This window comes from Jaculus jaculus, chromosome 11 (assembly GCF_020740685.1).
Source record: "Jaculus jaculus isolate mJacJac1 chromosome 11, mJacJac1.mat.Y.cur, whole genome shotgun sequence".
NCBI lineage: Eukaryota > Metazoa > Chordata > Mammalia > Rodentia > Dipodidae > Jaculus > Jaculus jaculus.
This window is the reverse complement of record NC_059112.1, coordinates 17,650,083-17,675,568: the sequence shown is the minus strand read 5'-3', so window position 1 is coordinate 17,675,568 and position 25,486 is coordinate 17,650,083. Positions and strand designations below refer to the sequence as shown.

The 25,486-nt window shown below is 43.7% G+C and overlaps 1 protein-coding gene across 5 annotated transcripts in view; it reads right to left on the bottom strand.

Annotated features, from left to right (window-relative positions):
* Tec (tec protein tyrosine kinase) overlaps window positions 1-25,486 on the bottom strand; it is a 148,946-nt gene that overhangs the window by 79,757 nt on the left and 43,703 nt on the right. For all 5 annotated transcript variants that reach the window (XM_045130227.1, XM_045130230.1, XM_045130232.1 and 2 more), the window contains exons 2-3: window positions 12,627-12,704; window positions 9,624-9,809 (exon numbers count right to left, since the gene is read on the bottom strand). In XM_045130227.1, coding sequence (XP_044986162.1) covers window positions 9,624-9,761 — 138 coding nt within the window. In that variant the 5' untranslated portion in view covers window positions 9,762-9,809; window positions 12,627-12,704. The remainder of the gene's footprint in view (window positions 1-9,623; window positions 9,810-12,626; window positions 12,705-25,486) is intronic.

Sequence of the window (25,486 nt, the reverse complement as noted above, 5' to 3'; positions counted from 1 at the left end):
CAGGACAAGTAGCATCCCAACAAACATTTACGTGAAAGTACCAATAACACAGAAGTTGTTTCAAAGATTTCTAACAATTTCCTGCCCCATAGTTCATAGTGTGCCAGAGAAATAAAATGACGGGTCTGCCAATCATGACGTCAAACAGAGTTCTCTTTTTTGTTTTTGTTTTTGTTTTTGTGAGATAGGGTCTCGTTCTAGTCCAGGCTGACCTGGAGTTCATTCTGTAGTCTAAGGGTGGCCTCGAACTCATGACGATCCTACTACCTCTTCCTCCCGAGTGCTGAAATTAAAGGCGTGTGCCACCACTCCTGGCTTCAGAGTTCTTTAAACAGAACTTCTGCAAGAAATTGCATACACTGGTAATGAAGAGCAGTGAGTTTCCTCCAAGTAGGGAAAAGTGGGGCAGGGAGGAACACTATTTCAATTATAACACCATTTCTCAAACTTTCTGGGAACTGATTTTTTTTTTTTCATAATTGCCTCAGTGCCTACCACACAGTCTTTTGAATATATTCAGTGGGAAAAGAGCTAAATACAACTTTGATGCAAAGTTCACTTTTTGTTACCACTAAAAATTGCTGTGAGTTAAGTCTTGTGAAAATTAGCTAAATAAAACCTTGATGTAAATTTGACTTGTTCATATCCCTAAAGATTGTTGAGAGCCAACACTTATAAATAAATTAAACCAGATAATAGCGTTTCTGAACAAAATGCTGATTTTTCTGAAAATCTGTCTCATCATAACAAATAATCAATGAATAAAACACAACTAGTACAGCCCAATACAAAAGTAATTCTCAAGAACATAGACTATATTATTGTTTCTACTTTTGAACAGATTAGATACAGATTAGATTCCCATGTTAATTTCTTGTTAATTATGGACACAGTATTGCTCTCCAGACAAAGCCCTACATGCTGACCAATTGTTGGGTATGAAAGAATGAAAAGTCACAAGTAGGGGCCTGGGGAGATGGCCTAGCGTTTTAAGAGGTTTCCTTGAAAACCCTGCCAGCCTGGGTTTAATCCCCCAAGCTTATGTAAAGCCAGATGCATAAAATGGTATATCTGTCTCTTTCTCTTCTCTTTCCTCTCTCTCACCCTCTCTCCTCACAAATAAGTAAATAAATAAAATTCTAAAACTAGGAGAGGGCTGGGGACATGGCTCAATAATGCCAGATACACCAAGAGGCAAATGCACCTGAAGTTTGTGTACAGCAGCAAGAGGCCCTGGAGCGCCCACTCTCCCACTCTCTCTCTCCCCCTCCTTTCAAATAAATAAATAAAATATTTCTTAAAAAACCAAACAGGGCTGAGCCAGCACATGCCTTTAATCCCAGCACTCAGACGGCAGAGGTAGGAGGATCACTGTAAATTTCAGTCCACCCTGGTCACAGTGAATTCAAGGTCAGCCTTGATTAGAGTGAAACCCTACCCTGAAAAACCAAAAAAAGAAAAAATACAAGGCTGAAGAGATGGCTTAGTGACTAAGGTGTTTGCCTGCAAAAGCAAAGGACCCAGGTTCAATTCCCCAGGACCCATGTAAAGCCAGATGCACAAGGTGGCACATAAGTCTGGAATTCATTTTCAGTGGCTAGAAGCCCTGGCACATTCATTCCTCCCTCCCTCCCTCTCTCTCTCTCAAATAAATAGAATAATTAATTTTAAAGCTTGGAGAGTAAGTGAGAGAGATGGAAATCGGCAATAACTGATCTTTTTCCTCAGACCAGGCTAAAATAATTTCACTGTGAAGAGGAATCTTCAGTTTCTAACAACATGCGAGAGAATAGGAGGAAGAGGGTGGAAGATCTACTCCAAGTTTAAAATCTGATTTTCACTTTGTAGACCCTTAAATGCAATCACTGTGAATCCACTTACATATGGCATTTTATGGCAAGGAACAAAGGGGAGAACTTCTCAAACATTTCTTTCACTATGAATATTTAAAACTTTATTCCTTGACCAACTTAAATACAATGTGTAGTTGTGAATTAAATCCTGGCACTGGGGAAAGAAAAGAAGAAGGTTGAGAAATAGTCATGAAGACTCAAGTGGGATCGTGAATGAAATATGGTCATGGACTCTGCTTCAGCATCTGGGTGTTGATCCTGGCATGATTGTACTGTGGTTATAAAAGGGAATGTTGCTGGGTGTGGTGGCTCATGCCTTTAATCCCAGCACTTGGGAGGCGGAGGTAGGAGGATCACTGTGAGTTCGAGGCCACCCTGAGACTACAGAGTAAATTCCAGGTCAGCCTGAACTCGAGTGAGACCCTACCTCGAGAAAAAGAAAAAAAAAAAAGTTGGGGGGATGTCCTTGCTCCAGGACAATGCACAATGACTTAGGTATAAAGAGAGACATGGTTGCAAAGTAACCACCAAGTGACTGGGGAAAACAGAGACCAAGAGGACGACAGTGCAAATGAGAAAAGCACAGGCAGCCTGTGAAATAGCACAGGTTACCTCAGAGTTCCTATGCTGTGGCTGTAGCTTATCCGTATGCCTAAAATTATAAGGCCATGGATGGAGTGAACAGTATTCTCCTCCCTTGGCCATAGTAAAGGGGGCTCAGCGTCCTAGAGGGAAAAAAAAATGAATATTTTTAAATGAAGTTAAGTAACTGACAGATTAAAGAGGTGAAACACATTCTTAGACTTCAGACTTGGCATCCTAGTCTTTTTAAGTAAGTAATGATAAGGAAAGTTACACTCCGGGTAATAGAAGAAGAAAAAAAAAATTATATATATATCAGCAATAGGAATAGAGACCAAAGAAAGGAAACTGAAACCTGAAAGGGAAATTTGTATGATACTTTCTTGTTTCAGAAATAAAGCTTATGTGTCAATTTACAAAATTGAGGGGTTTTTTTGTTGTTGTTGTTTGTTTTTGTTTTTCAAGGTAGGGTCTCACTCTGGCCCAGGCTGACCTGGAATTAACTCTGTAATCTCAGGGTGGCTTCGAACTCACAGTGATCCTCCTACCTCTGCCTCCCAAGTGCTGAGATGAAAGGTGTGCACCACCACGCACGGCACAAAAGTGAGTTTTTAGGGAATAATACAGTTGAGAATTCTCATGGCCAGAAAAATCACAACACACATACATGGATCACTGTACTAATACAGAAATCCCCACTCTTCCATGGTCTTGTTTTCTGAGGACTAGACCAACAATTAATCATGGTCCAAAATATTAAATAGAAAATTCTAGAAATAAACCACTAGGAAGTTTCAGATGAGTGGTGTGATGAAATCTCAGGATGAACCGCTGTGTCCCACCGGGGGCATAAGCAAAGCTTCCTCCGGCACATCCACTTTGTATTTACTGTACATTTGTTAGTAAATTGGCAGCCAACTCAGGTATCAAATCAACCTTAGCTACTGCAGACCCGGTGTTCCGCTGACCCTCATTTACTTAATAATGGTCCCTGGGCACAAGAGTAGCGAGTGATGCTGGCAATTTCATTACAGTATATTGTTAAAGTTCTTTTTTATTACAGCTCTCTTTCTATGTGTAATTTATTATCACAGTTATATACGTGCAGGAGAAAGGCAGTATAGGTAGGGTTCGTATTCTTCATGTTTCAGGCGCCCTTTGAGAGTCTTGGAATGCAACCCTGGTGGAGCAGACAGCTTCAAGTTGCTGGAATGAACTTCCAAACCAAGCACAAGTTTATGGAAGGAAGAAGGGTTTTTTTTTCTTTCTTTTAGTCAGAGTGAGAGAGAATGGGGTGGGGGGTGATGGAGAACTGTCACACCTGGGCCTCAGTCACTGCAACTGAACTTCAGACACTTGCGCCACCTAGTGGGCATGTGCAACCTTGCGCTTTCCTCACCTTTGTGCATCTGGCTTATGTGGGATCTGGAGAGTCGAACATGGGTCCTTAGGCTTCGCTGGCAAGTGCCTTAACCACTAAGCCATCTCTCCAGCTCAGATTTATTGAAGCTTACAGATCAAGGGGAAGTTTGGTAACAGCGGAAGAGAAGTCACCACCAACATCAGCAAGCACATCTTTACACTGGGAATTCCAGATCCACCTCCACACCTTAGAGCTGGATCCTAGGATACACTCACAGTGATACCTCCTCCAGCCAGGCGGCTGGAGGTCTAAATTACAAGCTTTAATAAACTCTTGAATGTACTGGGGGACAGCCATTCAAACTACCACACGTAGGAAGAATGAGACAATGCGATCTATAGCCTTTCCTTTAAAGTGTGCTTTACCCCTAAAGCAAGGATTTTCAGAGGTCCTTCAATAAAAGGGACTATTTGTTGCCATTGTTTAGTTTTTCCGAGGTAGGATTTCACTCTGGCTCAACCTGACCTGGAATTCACTATGGAATCTCAGGGTGGCCCTGAACTCACAGCGATCCTCCTACCTCTGCCTCCTAAATGCTGGGATTAAAGGCATGCGCCACCACGCCCGGCCAGGACTGTTTTTTTTTTTTTTCAAATAAAGAAATAAATAAAACTTTATCTGAAACTGAGCATGGTGGCACCCGTCTTTAATCCCAGCACCTCGGAGGCAAAGGCAGGAGAAAAGCTGTGAGTTTGAGGCCAGCATGGCACTACAGAGTGACAGGCCAGCCTGACTCGAGTGAGACCCTACCACACACAAATAATAATAATAATAATAATAATAATAATAAAAACACCTTTATCCATATTGTGGGGTGTGGGGATGGCCACCCTCACAATTTTCCTAGAGTTGCAAGGTGCTTTCAAAGATAGGCTTCTACAAAGCAGCCCTGCAATTTCTTGTAAGTAACTGCAACTTCACAGTGCAATGTGTGTTGTGCAAATGCTTAACCTTCCAATGCCCTCAGTTCCTCATTCTAGAAGTGATGTCTAATAAAGCTCGTGTAGGAAAGAACTAGCATCGTGACTGGCATGTAGATAATGCTCCACAGTTGGGTGTGGTTTTTTTTTATTTTGATTTTTATTATATTGATTGACCGGTTGATTGATTTTTGGTTTCTCAAGGTAGGCTGTCATGGTAACCCAGGCTAACCTGGAATTCACTCTGTAGTCTCAGGCTGGCCTCGAACTCACAGCGATCTCTATCTCTGCCTCTCAGGTTCACAGGCATGTGCCACTATGCCCGGCGATATGCAGTAAGGAGTTAACACAACAGCCTGAAAGTACATCCTAAGAAAGCCCTGTTGCCAAGGTTGGCAGCTGGCAACTTGGACCCTCCGGACCCTGATGAGAGTGGGTCACTGCGTCTCAACGGTGAGAAGATGGCCTGTGCTACTTTTGTTCCTTCCGACACGTGAGCTCTGGTGTATACTGGTCACGAGGCGCCTTTGTGACCGGTCCCCAGCAAATCTCTACTAAGCTTCCCTGGCAGACATCCTTATAACTGTGTCACCATTCGGTGTGGGTAGGAGAACTACACACACCCTTGATGATTCTACCAGGAGAAGATTCTCGAATGTGAAGCAGCCCCTGCTCCCTTGGCCAGTTTTGTCTGACGCCTCTCACTGTAACGACACCCTAACACTCTACTCAACGGACTCATTGAACCTCACAGACTACGTGCCAATGTCCACACTGCACTCCAGTATTACCGCAGAATCCTGACAGCACCCCAGCCACAGAGCACCCCAACTCAATTCTAAAACCTCCTCATTTCTTAATGAACAGTCATTGCCAGTTCACATATTACTTGAAATTTCTTTTATTTAATGCCAACACAAAGGGTTCTCTCTAGGCCTTTTTTCCTCACCATTATCAAGTAGAATTAAACAAACAAATAGATAAACTCCATCCCTGTGCTTCCCTGGCTCCCACCTCAATGTCACACGGACCTTCTACTGGGATATCAAGTGGCCGATGGCAATGTCTCTTAGCTCCCCAACCAGCAAACAGCACAGCTTAGCAAACTCCCACGGTCTGTGTGATGATGTGTATGACCAAGCAACACATGCTGTCTGGAAGATCTTTTTAAATTATTAGAATGGCACAAACGTGAGTAAATTCACGACCAGGAAAAAAAGAAAGAAAGAAAGAAAAACACAGTTGGAAGCCGGGCATGGTGGTGCACGCCTTTAATCCCAGCACGCGGGAGGCAGAGGTAGGAGGATCGCCATGAGTTCGAGACCAGCCTGAGACTACATAGTGAATTTCAGGTCAACCTGGGCCAGAGTGACAGCCTACCTCAAAAAAACAAAACGAAAAAAAAGAACAAAACCTACAAGGAAAAGCTAAAGAATGGCCCAATGCTGAAACTGAAACAGTGGTCTCACCGCATCAGACTTTCAGGAAATGGCTTGACTGGATTTCTAATCATCTGTCTAACAAGAATTTCTCGGTACACTTCGAAAACTACAATAACTTTAATTTAGCCGGAAGAATTTCAACAGAAAATGTTGACACCGTGTTGAAGAAGCTGCATGCAGAGAATAGCGACATCGCCTCAGAGCTGTCACAAAGGGTCAGTAAACAGATCCCCAGTTGTCATGAAGAAGTGGCAATCATCACAGCTACACATCACACACAGCCTCCTCACTGGTTCACTGTTTTTTATTTTATTTTTTATTTTTTTTAATTATTTATTTATTTATTTGAGAGCGACAGACACAGAGAGAAAGACAGATAGAGGGAGAGAGAGAGAATGGGCGCGCCAGGGCTTCCAGCCTCTGCAAACGAACTCCAGACGCGTGCGCCCCCTTGTGCATCTGGCTAACGTGGGACCTGGGGAACCGAGCCTCGAACCGGAGTCCTTAGGCTTCACAGGCAAGCGCTTAACCGCTAAGCCATCTCTCCAGCCCATTGTTTTCTTTATTTTTATTTATTTATTTGAGAGCGACAGACAGAGAGAGGAAGAGGCAGAGAGAGAGAGAGAGAGAATGGGCACACCAGGGCTTCCAGCCACTGCAAACGAACCCCAGACGCGTGCGCCCCCTTGTGCATCTGGCTAACATGGGAATCGAGCCTCGAACTGGGGTCCTTAGGCTTCACAGGCAAGCGCTTAACCACTAAGCCATCTCTCCAGCCCTTTAAACATTTTTTAAAATATTTTTTTTATTTGGAGGGGACAGAAGCAGATAGAGACAGAGAGAAAATAGGTGCCCAGGGCCTCCAGCCACTGCAAACAAACTCCAGACACATGTGCCCCTCTGTGCATCTGGCTTATGTGGATACTGGAAAATCGAAGCTAGGTCCTTAGTCTTCAGAGACGAGCCTCTAAGCAATCTCTCTAGCCTTTTTGCCAAACTTTTTTCTTTGCTTGTTTTGTTTTCCGAGGTAGGGTCTCACTCTAGCTCAGGCTGACCTGGAATTCATTATGTCGTCTCAGGGTGGCCTCGAACTCAAGGCGATCCTCCTACCTCTGCCTCCCGAGTGCTGGGATTAAAGGTGGGTACCACCACGCCAGGCTTTTCCAAACTTTTTAAGGACAGCACCTCTCACTGTCATGAAGCTCACCAGGTGGGCTAGACTGGCTGGTCAGTGAAATGTAGGGATCTGTCTCTGCCTCCCCAGAATTTGGAATATGAGCACATGGCAGCACCACAAAATGCCATGCCTAACACGTCAGGGTCAAAAGAGTGCGCTGGGATGACAATCATTTGCACCCCTCGTCTGGAGAAGCTAAGGCAGCTGAGAAGTCAGGAGCAGGCCACACCCTCCTGGGAGCACGAGCTCATTTACCAGGTTTTTAGTGGGTTGTGTCTCCCTGCTCCCATCAAGGAACACCAGAGACGGGGCTGGAGAGATGGCTTAGTGGTTAAGGCGCTTGCCTATAAAGCCAAAGGACCCAGGTTCGAATCCCCAGTACCTGTGTCAGCTAGATGCACAAGATGGTGCATGTGTCTAGAGTTGGTTTGCAGTGGCCAGAGGCCCTAGAGGGCCCATTTTCTCTCTGTATCTGCTTCTTTCTCTCTCTCAAATAAATAAATAGAAAGAAAGAAAGGGTGGGGGGAGAAAGGAATGAGATAGTTAGATAGGTAGGTAGGTAGGTAGGTAGGTAGGTAGGTAGGTAGGTAGATCAATCACAGAGATGGCTTAGTGGATAAGACACTTGCCTATAAAGCCCAAGGACCCAGGTTCAATTGCCTTCTACCTATGTAAAGCCAGTTGCACAAGGTGGTGCATGAGTTGGGGTTTGTTTGCAGTGGCTAGATGCTCTGGCATGACCATTCTCCCCACCACCCTCTAATAAGTAAACATAAAAAAGAAACATCTTCAGAGGCAGAGGTAGGAAGACTGCTATGAGTTTGAGGCCACTTTAGGACTACATGGAGAATTCCAGGTCAGCCTGTGCTAGAGCTAGACCCTATCTCAAAACAAACAAACAAAAAAAACCACAGAAGAAGCATTCTTGGGATGGAGAGATTGCTTAGTGGTTAATGAACTTGCCTGCAAAGCCCAAAGACCCAACCCCTCAGTGCCCACGTAAAACCAGATGCACAAGGAGGTGCATGTGTCTGGAGTTTGTTTGCAGTGGCTAGAGGCCCTGGTGCACCCATTCTCCCTTTCTATCTCTCTCTTTATCTATCTGCCTCTTTATTTCAAATAAATAAATGAATGAATAAATAAATAATACATATATATGTATATTATATATATGTGTGTGTGTGTATATATATATGTATGTGTGTATATATATATGTGTGTGTGTGTATATATATATATATTTTTTTTTTTTTTTTTTGGGGGGGGGGTTTCGAGGTAGGGTCTCACTCTAGCTCAGGCTGACCTAGAATTTACTATGTAGCCTCAGGGTGGCCTCAAACTTTTGATCCTCATCTCTGCCTCCTGAGTGCTGAGATTAAAGGTGTATGCCACCACGCCCAGCAAAATATTTTTTTAATAAAAACAAAGAAAAGGAAAAAGAATTTGCATCAAAGAGCTGAACAATTCCCTGTAAGTTAACTTCACCAATGGGCCACCAAATCAGAGCAATGAAGACACACTCTCACAGGCAGAGGAGACTATGACACACAAGATGGGTCCCAGCACCTAGGAATCCCATCAGGAACGACAACTGATGCAGATACATATATATATATTTCTCCCTGGTTCAACCAGCTGATACAGAATGGCAGAATAGATTTCTATATCTATTTTGTCCATCTAAATCTATAATTACAGGGCTGGGGAGATGGCTAAGCGCCTATGGTGCTTACCTACAAAGCCTAACAACCCAGGTTCACTTCCCCGGTGCCCATGTAGAGTTCCTTTGCAGTTGCTAGAGGCCCTAGAGTGTCCATTCTCTAACTCCTTCTGTCTCTCTCTCTCTCTCTCTCTTTCAAATATAAAATAAAATAAAATAAAAATACAATTTCTTTTTTGTTTGTTTTTTGCTTTGTTGGTTTCTCAAGGTAGGGTCTCACTCCAGCCCATGCTGACCTGGAATTCACTATGTATTCTCAGGGTGGCCTCGAACTCACGGCGATCCTCCTACCTCTGCCTCCCGAGTGCTGGGATTAAAGGCGTGTGACACCACGCCCGGCTCGTGGGTGACAGAAACCACACTAAATTTCATCTTTGAAGTCCAAATGATAACAAATCATAAGCTTAAGTTTAATAACTCAGTGCTTAATCCATGATATTGGAAAGCAAAGCAGTTGACTAAAACACAGAACGCAGCCAGGTAAAAGTGTCGTGATTGCCTCCTACCTCCGCTCGACCCTCATAGTAGGTTAACATGGATTTCGTTAGGACAAAAAGTCTCTCTTTGTAGTTTAAAGGTGATGTCTTCTTCTTCTGCTGTGACCTTTTAATAAGAATCTCTTCTAGAATAGTGTTCAAATTCATCTCGGGCTTCTGATTGCTCCTTCTCCTGCCATTGAAGGTCCCAGTACCCTAAAGAAAGAAAACAAACAGTGGAAATGTGGCCGCTAAATTGTCTAAGGATGCTGCCATTGCAAATGACAAATGTAAGCTTTCCTTGTACCCCAGCAGGAGCCCTGCATGCTGCTCTGTGCCTGGAGTGAGAATGGGCAAGGCAAAAAAAGTTTACACTCTTCTATCCCAGCCCCCACCCTGCCCCGTCATTTCCTAAGAGAGTCTACTTGAGGTTTTCCACAATGACGGTTCAGGCCTTTGTCACAAAGTCAACTGTTGTAGAACATTCTTCTACAGGGAACATTCCGTGGCTTGTGTTGCTGGTTTGCTGGCACTGGCATTGCCTTCAGATCTTAGAACATAAGACAGATGACCAGGCCGGGCGTTGTGGCGTATGCCTTTAATTTCAGCACTTGGGAATCAGAGGTAGGGTGATTGCTATGAGTTCGAGACCACCCTGAGACTATAAAGTGAATTCTAGGCCAGCCTTGGCTAGAGCAAGACCCTGCCTCGAAAAGAAAAAGAGACGACCACATAACACCATGGATCCGTGAATGACAAATGTTCACACCATTTCATACAATTCACACTCAAGCTGCAACAAGGATATCCCCTCCATCCAGTATCCTAGAGGTGCCACAGGGCAACACACAACACCGCTGAGATGTGTTCTGATGCCCACACTGCCATGAAGAGCAAACTCTGGGGACGAACTATGGGAATGAACTACAGGAAAGAACTGGGGAATATTTCTTATGGACTTTACCAATAGCTTTTGTGATATCATTGCTTTGAGATGCTACATTCCTCACTTGAAACTTGCTCTAAAGTTTGTAATCTGCCTGTGTAAAGCAGAGTGACCTGGTCTCCTCTGCCTTGCTGTGCCTTTGGCCTGACCAGCACAGATGACCAATATTGACAAGCAGTGCTCAGAGACACTGACTGACCTAAGATACGCACTCTGCTCCTTTCCTCGGGGGTCTGGCTGGACTCTCGACTTAGAGCAAACACACATACGTAAAAAGTGCTGATCATGGGCTGGAGAGATGGCTTGGTGGCTAAGGAGTTTGCCTGCAAAGCCAAAGGATCCCAGTTCGATTCTCCAGAACGCATGAAAGCCAGATGCATACGGGGTTTGGGGGGAAACGTGTGTCTGGAGTTTGTTTGCAGTGGCTGGGGACCCTGGTGTACCCATTCTCTCTCTCTCTCTCTCTCCACCTCTTTCTCTCAAATAAATAAATAAAATATAGTTTAAAAAAAGAAGTGCTGATCATATAGCATTGAAGACAAGGAGGTCAGTAACCATGAGCTTAATTTAGTATGACTGCTCTTGTGATTAGAGTGTATGTGTGTTCTAGATCAGCAGAGTCCAACAGATCATACACCTAGGTCCCTTCCTTTAACAAATATTTAAGGATCACCCAAAGTCGAAAGTCCCTCACCCTTTGCTCATACAACGTACTACTTGTTCACATGTTATGTGAACGGTTAAGTCACGGTTTTGTCTGTTCAATGCAAGTGGCAGTGAGCACGCGTACGCAAAAGAGGAAGCCGCGGGCGCAGTACCTAACGTCGCAGCAGCGGTGACAGCAGATGCAGCCCGTTTACTAATGGCTTAAATTAAACTTCTCTTCAGTTTCCTTCTTTTTTAATATTTTATTTTTATTTTTTTATTTATTTGATAGAAGGAAAGAGGCTGAGAGTGAGAATGGGCGCTCCAGGGCCTCCAGCCACTGCAAACGGACTCCAGACACGTGCGCCCCCTTGTGCATCTGGCTAACGTGGGTCCTGGGGAATCGAGCCTCGAACCAGGGTCCTTAGGCTTCACAGGCAAGCGCTTAACTGCTAAGCCACCCCTCCAGCCCAGAAAAGGCCTTTTGAAATTCAACCAGATTTAACCGACTCAGAACCCATCTGAGACCTGAAAATTCTTCTTTGAAACAACTGAATTAAGGGCAGCTCTCCTTCCCCTCCCTCTACCACACGCTTTCAAGAAGTAATTGCCTATTGAACCACAGAGGCAAAAAGAAAAAAGTGAAAAAAAATTTAAAAAAGCTCCCATGAAGAGCATTCAGTGGTTGCCTGGCACACCCAGCAACAAGACACACGTGAACTACTGAGGAATTCCACCATCGCCCCTCCCAAGCTTCTCACTTCTGTAACTAATGCCTTCTCACTCTAAGTTCACCATCCAATCAGACTCCCCTGTTTTTTGTAAGGTTACTTTACAATGGCATAACCTATGAACCTCTGTTCCTCATTGATAAGGTATTGGGGGGGGGATACCATTTGGTTAGTGTGAGGTTTAAATGAGATGTGCAAAAGGAATTTATCTGTTAATGTTTTGTTTTGTTGGTATTTCTTAAATTTTATTTTCATTTATTTAGTTGAGAGAGAGAGGCAGGGAGAGAGAGAGAAAAGGAGAGAATGGGTGCACCAGGGCCTCCAGATGCTACAAACAAACTCCAGACACATGCGCCACCTTGTGCATCTGGCTTAGGTGGTTCCTGGGGAAATCAAAGCTGGGTACTTTGGCTTTGCAAGCAAGTGCCTTAACTGCTGAGCCATCTCTCCAGCCCTGAGGTTTTGGTTTGGTTTGGTTTTTCGAGGTAGGGTCTCACTCTGGTCCAGGCTGACCTGGAATTCACTATGGAGTCTCAGGGTGGCCTCGAACTCATAACGATCCTCCTACCTCTGCCTCCGAGTGCGCCACCACGCCCGGCTTCTACTTCCATTTTCATAGCTCAGAGCACTCTGGCCTCACAAGTGAACAGGGACAGGCCCTCCCCAGCTGGTCCTTTCCCAACACTGCCTCATTCTATCCAAACTACTTACCCCTTCCTCCTGTTGAATGTCTTCAGAGACGCTTCATGCCATTCTACTCCTCAGAAATCCTCAATGTCTCCCCAACACCTGTGGAATACAGTCAGAACTTAGTCTGAACATGGAACTTATTTACAATCCAGCTGCAGCCTAACATGCGATGTTTCTTTCCACTCTTCCCCAATGACCCGCATGCCCGTCAAAAGAGTCCACTGTAGGGGCTGGAGAGATGGCTTAAAGGTTAAGGCATGTGCCTGCAAAGCCTAAGGACCCAGGTTCAATTCTCCAGGTCCCACATAAACCAGATGCACATGGTGGTGCATGCATCTGGAGTTCACCTACAGAGACTAGAGGTCCTGGCATGCCCATATTCTCTCTCTCTCTCTCCCCTACATCTCTAGTAAATAAATAAAAATAAATCAGAAAACAAACAGTCCACTGTACACTCAAGAGACGCCCACACAGTACCCCCTCTCTGATCTGATGACTCCCCCCTCCTCTCTCTCCACCTGCAAAAACTCTACTAATTCAGGCCGGGTGTGGTGGCACACGCCTTTCATCCCAGAACTCAGGAGGCAGAGGTAGGACAATTGCCGTGGTGAGTTCAAGGCCACCCTGAGACTACATAATGAATTCCAGGTCAGCCTGGGCTAGAGCGAGGCCCTACCTCGAAACACCAAAACAAACAAACAAACTCTACTAACTCAGAACCCATCTTGATGCGGGGGTCCCTGACAACACCGATTAATTAAAATCACCCATAACGCCTCTCTCTCATCACAGTGATTCATTTACTTCCAAATAAAGTACCCAGCTCCACTCCATGCAGCTCCTGAAGTGTACATGAGAATCAATCACCTAAAGAGATTTAGAAAAGGACAGACACCCAGGGTCACGTCCATTCTTTTCTTTTTAAAGGGCTACACTTTGTTTATTAACATTTTACGTGGCTACTGGGGAAGTGAACCCAAGTCGTTAAGGCTTTGAAGGTAAATGCCTTAACTACTGATCCATCTCTCCAGCCCTTTTTCTTTTTTTTATTTGCTTTTCAAGGGTGGCCTTGAACTCACAGTAATGATCTACCTCTGCCTCCCGAGTGCTGAGATTAAAGGCCTGCATCACCACGCCCAGCTTCAGTTCCATTCTTTAAAAAATATATTTACTTGGTCTAAAGCCAGCACTCATGAGGCCGAGGTAGGAGGATCGCAATGAATTCAAGGCCACCCTGACACTACAGAGTGAATTCCAGGTCAGCCAGGGCTACAGTGAGACCTTACCTCCCCAAAACAAAACAATATTTACCTGGTCTAGAGTGAGCCCTGAACATGCTGAGGTGATACACAGGTAGAATTCCAAGCCACTATCTTAAAGGAAGAGACTGGAGTTTCATGTCTCTTTTTTCCACTCATGGTGTTTATAGCTAGAATCTAGACCCCGTGATCCATGCTCCATCCTAACTGAGAAGCAAAGAAAATCTCTTCTTCCTTTTACATCTAAATTGGTCATCGTAGTTGGGCACAGTGTTGCACACCTTTAATCCCAGCACTTGGGAGGCAGAGGTAGGAGGATCGCTGTATATTAGAGGCCAGCCTGAGACTACATACTGAATTCCAGGTCAGCCTGGGCTAGAGTGAGACCCTACCTCAAAATCCAAAAACAGGGCTGGATAGATAGCTTAATGGTTAAGCGCTTGCCTGTGATACCTAAAGACCCCGGTTAGAGGCTCGATTCCCCAGGACCCATGTTAGCCAGATGCACAAGAGGGTGTGTGCATCTGGAGTTCTTTTGCAGTGACTAGAGGCCCTGGCGCACCCATTCTCTTCCTCCCTCTCTGTCTCTGCCTCTTTCTCTCTCTGTCTGTCACTCTCAAATAAATAAATAATTTTTTTTAAAAAAACAATTTATATATTTTTGGTACCCTGTGTTGTTTTTTTTCCGAGAAACTGTTGATATGCAAATACCATGTCTGCAGAAAGCATCTTGCCATCTTTCTGCAACACATTTTCAGTGCAAGGAAAAACGGCTACTTAAGAAAGGCTACGGAGGGGGAAAGAGGCCTTGTGGAATCGGCAGTTCCCAAGCCAATGGGCAAGGCAACGGTCACCAAATGGAAGGCCAGGGAGGGGAACTGGGAGGTGACTTGACTGCAGTTCTAGAAGCGACAGGTCGCCACAGAAAAGAAAAAGAGAAATCGTTCACGTTGAACGTCTTGGCGGGGGCTAATCACCTTATGTGGTTTGCATGGGAGATCAGCAGTCTGGTAGAGGCTCACTCTTTGAGTTGAAAGAAATCTTGGGCATCACCTAATCTATTTCACTCAACCGGAAATTCCAGCAAGGAGAAACAGGGGTTCCAGAAGAAGAAAAAAAAAACAAGACAAAACAACAAGAAAACAATCCAAACAAGCATTTAGGAAATGTTTACCTAGCTAAAGGTTAGTGACAGATTGAAATACAACAAATATTTGGGGGGGAGGGCAGGAAGTGGGTTTCCATGCGGGTGGGGGAGTAGATTGTGCAAGACAGCCATGCCCTCTATTGTGGCAGGAAGAGAAAATAGATAACACCTAAAATTTAAGAATCTAGTAGTAACATAGGCATATGCTACTTGCAGATAAAGGTACAATAAATTTATATAGATCTAATTGGCTTTTTTGTGAAACTTTTTTTTTTTTTTTGAAGCAAGCCCAACAGATTGGCCCTTTAGTTGTTTTGGTTTGGTTTTTGAAGGTAGGGTCTTGCCCTAGCCCAGGCTGACCTGGAATTCACTGTGTAGTCTCAGGATAGACTCAGACTCACGGCAATCCTCCTATCTCTGGCTCCAGAGTGCTGGGATTAAAGGTGTGCGCCATCACGCCTGGCTGGCCTTTTTTTTTTTTTTTTAATGCGAGAAAGAGAGGGTGACTGAGAAGTGGCACGTTAGGGCCTCCAGCCACTGCAATCGAACCCCACAAGCACGCACCTCCCCACACCCTGGCATCACTTTTGTGCATCCGGCTTTCTTGGGACCTGGAAGAGTGGAACGTTGAGTCCTTAAGACTTTGCAGGCAAGCGCTTTGACCACTAAGCCATCTCTCTAGCCCCTGGGAAACTACCAAATGGGGCAATATCCATTCTGTAACAGAATGAGCTCTCCCACTGACAAGGGCTGAAGAAATGTTTTAGGAAGGTGGGCACGAGGATGCTGGACTAGAGATTTGGAAACAGGCTGAAGGCTGGAGAGATGGCTCCACAGTTAAAGGCACTTGTATGCAAAGCCTAATGAATCAAGTCAATCCCCCAGTACCCACGTGAAACCGGATGCATCTAGAGTTCATTTATAGTGGCAAGAGGCCCTGGTGCCCCCCATGCCCCCCGCAAATAAATTAATAAAAATATTTTTTTAAAAAACCGATTGAAGCTGGGTGTGGTGACACACACCTTTAATCTCAGCACTATGAGGTAGGAGGATAGCTGTGAATTTGAGGCCAGCCTGAGGCTATATACTGAATTCTAGGTCAGGCTGGGCTAGAGCAAGACCCTACCTCAAAATAAAATAATAAAATAAAACAAACAAACATACTGATTGATACCAGATTCCTTGGATTCATTTTTCTTAGAATGCTTAAAGCAGAGGGACTTCCTTATACTTTCTCAGGTAGACTAGAAACTGGCCTGCTTAGGGGTCTACTTGCTTCCTGAACTTTCAGCCCGAATATGTTGCATTAGCATAAGTGACTCCATTTTGGTTTGGTTCAGTCTGACCTACTGAGGCTGGTATAGAAGCTGAATGCAAAACAGCAGACTCCTATCATTTCTAAGTACTAAGAATTTTCACAAAAATAATCAGGAAGCCTCTGGAAGAGAGCTGATATGTAAAAGGCAGTGTTCTCTGCTCACCTAAACTTTTTATTATTTTTTATTTATTTATTTTGTTTTGTTTTGAGGTAGGGTCTCACTCTAGCCCAGGCTGACCTGGAATTCACTCTGTAGTCTCAGGGTGGCCTTGAACTCACAGAGATCCTCCTACCTCTGCCTCCCAAGCGCTGAGATTAAAGGTGTGTGCCACCATGCCCAGCTATTTTTCTTTTTTATTTTCAGTTGTTCCTATTTATTATTTTCTAGTTTATTATTTATTTTTATCACATAAGGAATTTTTAGCATATAAGGAGTTCGTGCATTTGTTACATTGTATTTCTTTTTCTTAATATTTTTATTTATTTATTTGAGAGAGAGAGAATGAGTGTTCCAGGGCCTCTAGCCCCTTTAAACAAATTCTAGATGCATGCACCACCTTGTGCATCTGGCTTACGTGGGTACCGAAGAATCAAACCTGAGTCCTTAGGCTTTGCAGGCAAGCAAGCACCTTAACTGCTGAGCCATCTCTCCAGTCTATGTCATACTTCAAAGTTTTTTCTATTTTTGTCCCTCCTCTTTTCCTCCCTTCCCCCCATCTTTTTCCCTTCTCCCTTCCACTTTGTGTCTGCCTCCCATCACAGCCTTCTGTTTTCATCCCACATGTTTCCTTTGGACCACTCCCCTGCCTGCCTGTAACATCTTGTTCCCTTCTCAAGATCTCCTACCTTAACTAACAGCCCCTCCTCGCTCTCACACCTCCTTATTTAAATTTTTTTAACGTTTTATTTATTGATTTGAGAGAAAGAGGGAAAGAGAGAATGGTGCTCCAGGGCTTCCAGCCACTTCAAAAGAACACCAGACGTATGTGCCACCTTGGGCAGCTGGCTTTACGTGGGTCCTGGGGAATTGAACCTGGGTCCTTTGATTTTGCAGGCAAGCGTCTTAATGGCTAAGCCCTCTCTCCAGTCCACATCCCCTTATTTACATACATAATACAAACATTAAAAGTTTGGATCCACGTATGAGATAAAACATGCTTTTTGTCTTTCTGGACCCGGGTTATCTCACTTAGTTTAATCACTTCCCATCCCATCCATTTACCTGAAATTTTCATGTCTTTGTTTTTACTTAGAACTGAGTAAAATGCTGTTGGGTGTGTATATACCACAGTTTCACTGTCCAGACATCAGCTGATGGACACGTAGGTTGCTTCTGTTTCTTCATTACTGACAACAGAGCAGCAGTTGACATGCATGTGTGGATAGAGTGGTGGAAAGAGTCTTTGGGTACATGCCCAGGAGTGGCAAAGCTGGCTTACATGGCAGTACAGTTTTTAGCTTAAAAATTTTTTATTTATTTGGGCTGGAGAGATGGCTTGGTGGTTAAGCGCTTGCCTGTGAAGCCTAAGGACCCCGGTTCGAGGCTCGGTTCCCCAGGTCCCACGTTAGCCAGATGCACAAGGGGGCGCACGCGTCTGGAGTTCGTTTGCAGAAGCTGGAAGCCCTGGCGCGCCCACTCTCTCTCTCTCCCTCTACCTTTCTTTCTCTCTGTGTCTGTCTCTCTCAAATAAATAAATAAACAATTTTTTAAAAAAATTTATTTATTTATTTATTTGAGAGAGACAGAGAAAGAGACAGACAGACACACATACAGAGGTGGGGGGGAGAGAATGGGCACACCAGAGCCTCCAGCCACTGCAAACAGCATCCAGGTACATGTGCCATCTTGTCCTCTGGCTTACGTGGGTACTGGGAAATCGAACGTGGGTCCACAGGCTTCACAGGCAAGTGCCTTAACCACTAAGCCATCACTACAGCCCCCAATTTTCAACTTAAAAAAAAAACCTTCAGGGCTGGAGAGATTGCTCAGTTGCTGAAGTGCCAGCCTATGAAACTTTATGACCTGAGTTTGATGCCCCCGTGCCCACATAAAGCCAGATGTACAGTGGCATAAGCTTCTGGAGTTCATCTGCAGCAGCTGGAGGCCCCGGTGTACCTATTCTCTCTCTCTCTCTCTTCTTTCTATCTCCCTCTGCTTGCAAACAACTAAATAAAAATATTTTCAAAACCTTCACACTGGTTGATATAGTGGCTACCCAGCTAATATTCCCACCAACAGGAAATAAAGGGTTCCCCTCTCCCCTCAACCTCAGCATTTGTTTTCATCAATTTTCTAGATGACAGCCATTCTGACTGGAGCCAGACCACTCAAAGTGACAGACTTGACATTACTAGACTTTGAACCTTAATATTCTGAAGTAGACAATGGAAAAAAAAAAACAAAACTGTCACTGTCTCTCACCAGTGAGAAAGCAAAAACCACCAAAGTTTTACATCCAAAAATATCTACTTTCCAGCCAGGTGTGGCGGCGCATGCCTTTAATCCCAACACTCAGGAGGCAGAGGTAGGAGGATCACCGTGAGTTCAAGGCCACCCTGAGACTACATAATGAATTCCAGGTCAGCCTGAGTTAGAGCGAGACCCTGCCTCAAAAAAAAAAAAAAAAAAAAAAAAGAATCACAGGGCTGAAGAGATGGCTCACCAGTTAAGGGGCTTCCCTGCAAAGCCAAAGGACCCAGGTTCAATTCTCCAGGACCCACATAAGCTGGAGTTCGTTTGCACTGGCTAGAGGCCCTGGTGCAGCCATATTCTATCTCTCTTAAAGAAATAAATAGAATCATAATCTCATTATCGACCTCTCCTACAAACTGCAAAGAACCTACCACTATCTGCAGATCACCAAACAGATTTTACCAAATGCTATGGTGTGAATATGGTTTGTCTGCAAGGGTTCATGTGTTTGGGGATCCACTCATAGTGTGGTGATGCTGGGAGGGAAGACCCATGAGAGGTGGAAGGTCCTTCAGTCATTGAGATTCCCTGCCTCAGAAAGGATTAAGGTAGTGCCCGTGGTTCTCCCAAGAGGCTCGCTATAAAAGCCTGAGCCTGGGCCACCCAGCTGCCAGGTTTCTCATGTGGAAAAATCATTGGCTGACACATGCGCCCGCTGCCCTCATGTTACATAATGTGACTGACAGAACTCTTACCAGGGCCAGGTGCCATGCTCAGAGCTTCCCAAACTGTGAGCTAAATGAACCTCTTTCTTTAGAAAGTGACCCATCTTACACACTTGCTTAGAAGTATGTCATTAAATGTTTTATCATCAGTATTCTTTTTTAATTAATTAATTTATTTATTTATTTATTTGCAAGGAGAGAGAAAGAATGAAAATAGGCACATCAGGGTCCAGTGCCAATGCAAATGAACTCCAGACACATGTATCACTTTGTGCATTTGGCTTCATGTGGGTACTGGGAAACTGAACCCAGGCCATCAGGCTTTGCAAGAAAGTTCCTTTAAGACACTGAGCCATCTCTCCAGCCCCTCATCAGCAGTCTTTAGTACTGAATGGACAGGTTGAGAATTCCTGCCAGAATATTGCTTCTCGTTGCAGTTACCTTTTTGTTGCTGGAACACAGCACCCAGCCCAAAGCAGCTGATGAGAAGAGCATATTTATTTTGACTTATGGCCCCGTGGGGCAAATCCACAATGGCAGGAGAAAAGATGTCATGAGCAGAAGCTAAACATCATCTCTGCCACAGCAGGTGGACAACAGCAGCGAAAGACTGAGCTCAACTCTAGCACCCTAATTCCACCCTTAATCCCACGCCCAATAACACACCTCCTTCAGTGAGACTCCACCTCCTAAACCTCCCTCAGCTGGGAACCAAGCACTCAAAACACAGGAGTCTATGGGGGATACCTAATTCAAACGCCCACACTACTATAAAGTGAATTCACTTGCATTTCACAGCAAATAGTAAAATCAAAACAAAACAAAGTAAAACAGCTCAATATGATTCATGCCTATTCTGAAAAAATACAAAAAAAAAACCCATATGCTTATTTTATACAACATTTAGCCCCATTTAGATTATTGCTGATAATTTTTAGAATAGTGTGTCAGGTTTTTTTCTTTTTTCTTTTCTTGACGCCATTTATCTGACAAAGAAACAGGATAAAAATGATATTTCCTGGGCTGGAGAGATGGCTTGGTGGTTAAGGCGCATGCCTGCCAAGTCTAAGGACTTAGGTTTGATTCTCCAGGTCCCACATAAGCCAGATGCACACAGTGGCACATGCATCTGGAGTTCATTTGCAGTGGCTATAGGCCCTGTTGTAACAAATCTTTTTAAAAACTGTTACTCCCTGGGCTGAAGAGATAGCTTAGTGGTTAAAGCACTTGCCTGCAAAGCCTAAGGATCCAGGTTAAGATTCCCCCATGCCCACATAAAGCCAGATGTACAAGGCGGCACATGTGTCTGGAATTTGTTTGCAGTGGCTGGAGGTCCTGGCATGCCCGTTCTCTGTATATCTGTTTCTCTCTCGCTCATAAAATTAATTAATTAATTTTTAAATGTTACTTCCTTCATTTCACTTTTGGATTTGTCAGCATTACCTTTTGGTTTTTTGTTTATTTGTTTGTTTGTTTTTTGAGGTAGGGTCTCACTCTAGCCCAGGATGACCTGGAATTCACTATGTAGTCTCCAGGTGGCCTCAAACTCATGGTGATCCTCCTACCTCTGCTTTCCAAGTGCTGGGATTAAGGCGTGCGCCATCACAGCCAGCTGTCAGCATTATTTTAAATATTTAGTACTCTTGACCTCCTTGTTCTCGTTTTGCTCATCTTGAATGCCTATCAACTTCCTTCCTCCTCCAACTACTTCCTCTTCACGCTCCATCCTTTCACCACATTCAGTGCATGAGCCAGTGTGTTCACAGGAATAGTTTCAGACACTGACGCAGTCATCCATCCTGACGGTTTCTGCATACCTGTGAGATACAAAGAACCACGAAGGGGGTAGGCAGGTGGTTTCAAAAGTAAGCAAGACACAATCGTGCCATGGAAAAGACTGACTGAAAACAGAGAGCTACAGTCTGTGAAGGGTGACAAATGTGGTCCCTGTAAAGTCCCTTGGAATCACTAATAGCTCCAAATAATCACTTTTTTTTTTCAAGTTTTCAACCAAATAATAAACCATTAGCCCTGTGCAAACTATTGAGAACCACTCCAGTGAGGCATTAACACATGCACGAATATTTCATGGGTCAGAGAAACACCAACAAGCGATCAAGAATAGATGCTAAAGACTTCTGTTAATGTTCACACCCATATATTAATGCAACTCTCACTGACAGTCAGTGAACCTTCTCTTTTCAGATGGTGATGACTTCTGAGATGACTCAGAAGGCACCATGGTGCTGAGAAGAAGTGACAGAGGAGTGCTCAGCACTGCAGTATCTCTATCGCACCTTCCAAGGTTCAGGGTCCATTGCGGAAGAGGTGGCGGAAAGAATGTAAGAACCAAAGGAAGGGTAGGACTCCTTACAATGTGCTCCTCCAGACGCAAAATGGCCTGGACATCCATGACCTCACAGTGCCTGACACTACCTACACAAGACCATCATAATAGGAGGAAAAGATCATGACATCAAAATAAGAGAGACTGATTGAGAGGGGGAGGGGATATGATGGAAAGTGGAGGTTCAAAGGAGAAGGGGGGGGGTCGGGAATTACCATGGGATATTGTTTACAATTATGGGAGTTTTTAATAAAAAAATTAATAAATAAATTCTAACATTGTGGGAAGACAAAAAAAAAAAAAGAGAGAAGATGCTAATGTTCTGATCCTAACAACCACTTCTTTATGTATAAGTTTCTTCTTAAAACTCATCTAACTTTGATCTGATTCAATGAGAGATAGGAAATACAGACATATTTTTACCATTTAATTTTCAAAAAAAAATAATAGTGAGTTTTGAAGTTGGGTTTTTTTTGTTGTTCTTTTGTTGTTTTGGGGTTTTTTTTTTTGCTTTTTTGGTTTTTTTTGTTTTTCGAGGAAGGGTCTCACTCTAGTCCAGGCTGACCTGGAATTCACTCTGTAGTCTCAGGGTGGCCTTGAACTCATGGCGATCCTCCTACCTCGGCCTCCCAAGTGTTTTGAGTCTTAATTGGGTATTTAAAATGTAGCATGAGTTTTGATTTTGAGTATTCTATGATTGTAAGAATGAAGCTAAAACAGTAAACCGATGGTCTTCACTATAGAAAACTGACTCTTAGTTACACATAACTCTTTACTTTCTAGACTAGATGAATGCCAAGCATATGGCTGAAGTTAAAATAAATTTCAATGGAAATGGCTTTTTCTACTTGGATACAACTCTAGGATCAAAAATGGATTCCTACGGAGAGAAAACTTATGCAGGGCACAGTACAAAGCTTTAGAAAAAATCAAGGAAATAAAGTTGGGAGCCAGGCCATGCCGAGTGGTCGAGAGCTGAGAAATGCTTTCACAGACTTTCCGGAATGTTTCAAAGGTTTGAATAGAAATATTGCATTTTACACAACTTTCATTTCCAGTCACCCCATTCATTTTGTTGTCTTCCCCAAAGTACACACAACCCACACACACATGCACACACAACACCACCAGCCAGTTTATACAGTGCTGGGGACCAAACTCAGGCCTTCAAGATACGGGCTAGACAATCACTCTACCAACTGAGCTAACATTCCCAGCTCCAAAGCAAATAATTTTTGGCCACTCATAAACACCCTCTAATATACAAAGATCTTCAAACTAGAAACTTCTCCCCTTCCAGATTTTATTTACGCTAAATCTCAACATCACATTTTGCCAGTATAATTTGAAAATGCCACACTCTGAGAAATCATAGTCCATAAAGAAACCAACGCCCATTTTTTTCCAGTGCTGTGTGAAATGTAGACAATCAAATTACTTAATGAATGTGATGCTTTGATAACCTTAATAAATTAGGTAATACGTATATGTACGACATACGTACACTTGTCTCCATTCTATGCCATACCAATGTCTCAAAAGCCTATTTCCAAGTTGTCTCTTTTCTGAATATTTGGTCTTACTCAAATCAAGGAAAAGAAAATGCAATATGTGGCAAGCACCTTAACCACTAAGCCATCTCTCTAGCCCCACATTAGCTTTTTTTTTTTTTAGGTAGGGTTTCACTCTAGCCCAGGCTGACCTAGAATTCACTATGGAGTCTCAGCGTGGCCTTGAACTCACGGCGATCCTCCTACCTCTGCCTCCCGAGTGCTGGGATTAAAGGCGTGCGCCACCATGCCCGGCCTACAGCCTCACATTAGCTTTTAAAGCTATACCATAATTAGTATTTAATTTCGTCAAGTGATTTAATCAATGTAAAACATGTCAAGTAGTACCCGGCATAGAAACAGCATGGAAGTGATGCTATCAGTATTAATGATATATTTTCATATCTGCAGCATTACTATAAATCATGAAGGAGCTAAAATGTACAGGAGACAACGGCAATTTGACAAATGCCTATTTATAAATGAATACATACAAACAAGGAAAATGTCACAAGGCTGGGGAGGTGACTTGGTGGGCAAAGTGCTTGGCACACAAGCATGAGGACCTGAGTTTGAATCCCAAGCAGCCACACAAAAGCCAAACATGGTGGCACATGCCCGTAATCCCAGCACTGAGGAGATGGGACAGAAGCACGGCTTACTGGCTAGCTAGTGTAACTGAATCAGTGCGTCTGAGGTCCAGTGAGACACCCAGGCTCAAAAAATAGGTGGAGGGGGCTGGAGAGATGGCTTAGCGGTTAAGGCACTTGCCTGCAAAGCCAAAGGATCCTGGTTCGATTCTCTAGGACCCACGTAAGCCAGATGTACATGGGGGCACAAGGTTTGATTCTCCAGGACACACATAAGCCAGTTGCACAAGGGGGCGTGAATGTCTGGAATTCATTTGCAGTGGCTGGAGGCCCTGGTGAGCCCATTCTCTCCCTCTCTCTCTGCCTCTTTCTCTATATCAAATAAGTAAATAAATAAAATATATTTTTTTAAAAAATAGGTGGAGCGCCAGGCGTGGTGGTGCACACCTTTAATCCCAGCACTTGGAAGGCAGAGGTAGGAGAATTGCTATGAGTTCAAGGCCACCCTGAGACTCCATAGTGAATTCCAGGTCAGCCTGAGCTAGAGTGAGACCCTACAACGAAAAAAAAAAAAAAATAGGTGGAGGGATGGAGAGATGGTTCAGCAGTTAAGGCACTTGCCTACAGGGCCTAACAACCTGAGTTTGATACCCCATGCCCACGTAAAGCCAGATGTACAAGGCGGTGCATGTGTCTACAGTCTGTTTGCGGTGGCTGGAGGCTCCGGTGCACCCTGTCTATCTGTCTGTCTCTCTTCTATCTCTCTCTGCTTGCAAATAAATAAATAAAATATTTTATTATTTTATTATTTTTTATTATTTTATATAAAAGTATTTTTAGGACTGGAGAAGATGGCTTAGTATTAAGGCACTTGCCTGCAAAGCCTAAGGACCCAGGTTTGATTCCCCAGTACCCACGTAAGCATGCATCTGGAGTTCGTCTGCACTGGCTAGAGATTCTGGCATGTCCATTCTCTCTCATAAAATAAGAGTAAAGTATTTAAGTAAATAAATATATTTTTTAAGTAAGTGGAAAGTGATTGAGGAAGACACCTGACATTGACCTCTGGCTTTGATGTGCATGTGTACAAACACACACACACTTGAATATACCTACATACACCCACACATTCATACCCCCACATATGTCAAAAAATGTTAACAACAATTATAATAGTAATCCTACTATATCATATCAACACAGAGTCCGGAAGTAAACCTGTCTGTGGTGAACTGATTTTGTAACAAGTGTCAAAGTAGAAAGAATATCCTTTTCAACAAATGGTACAGGGGCAGTTGGGTACAAATAAATTTCAGTCCCTACCTCACACAAAGAATGAAAGAGTTAAAACTGTAAACTCCTAGAAGAAGACTTAGGTATAAATGTTCATGGTGGTGCACATCTTTAATCCCAGCACTCAGGAGGCAGAGGTAGGAGGATTGCATGAGTTCAAGTTCAAGGGAACTTAGTAAGACTGTCTCAAGATTAAAAACATGCTGGTACACACAAAGCTCGATGCTCAGGACCAACAA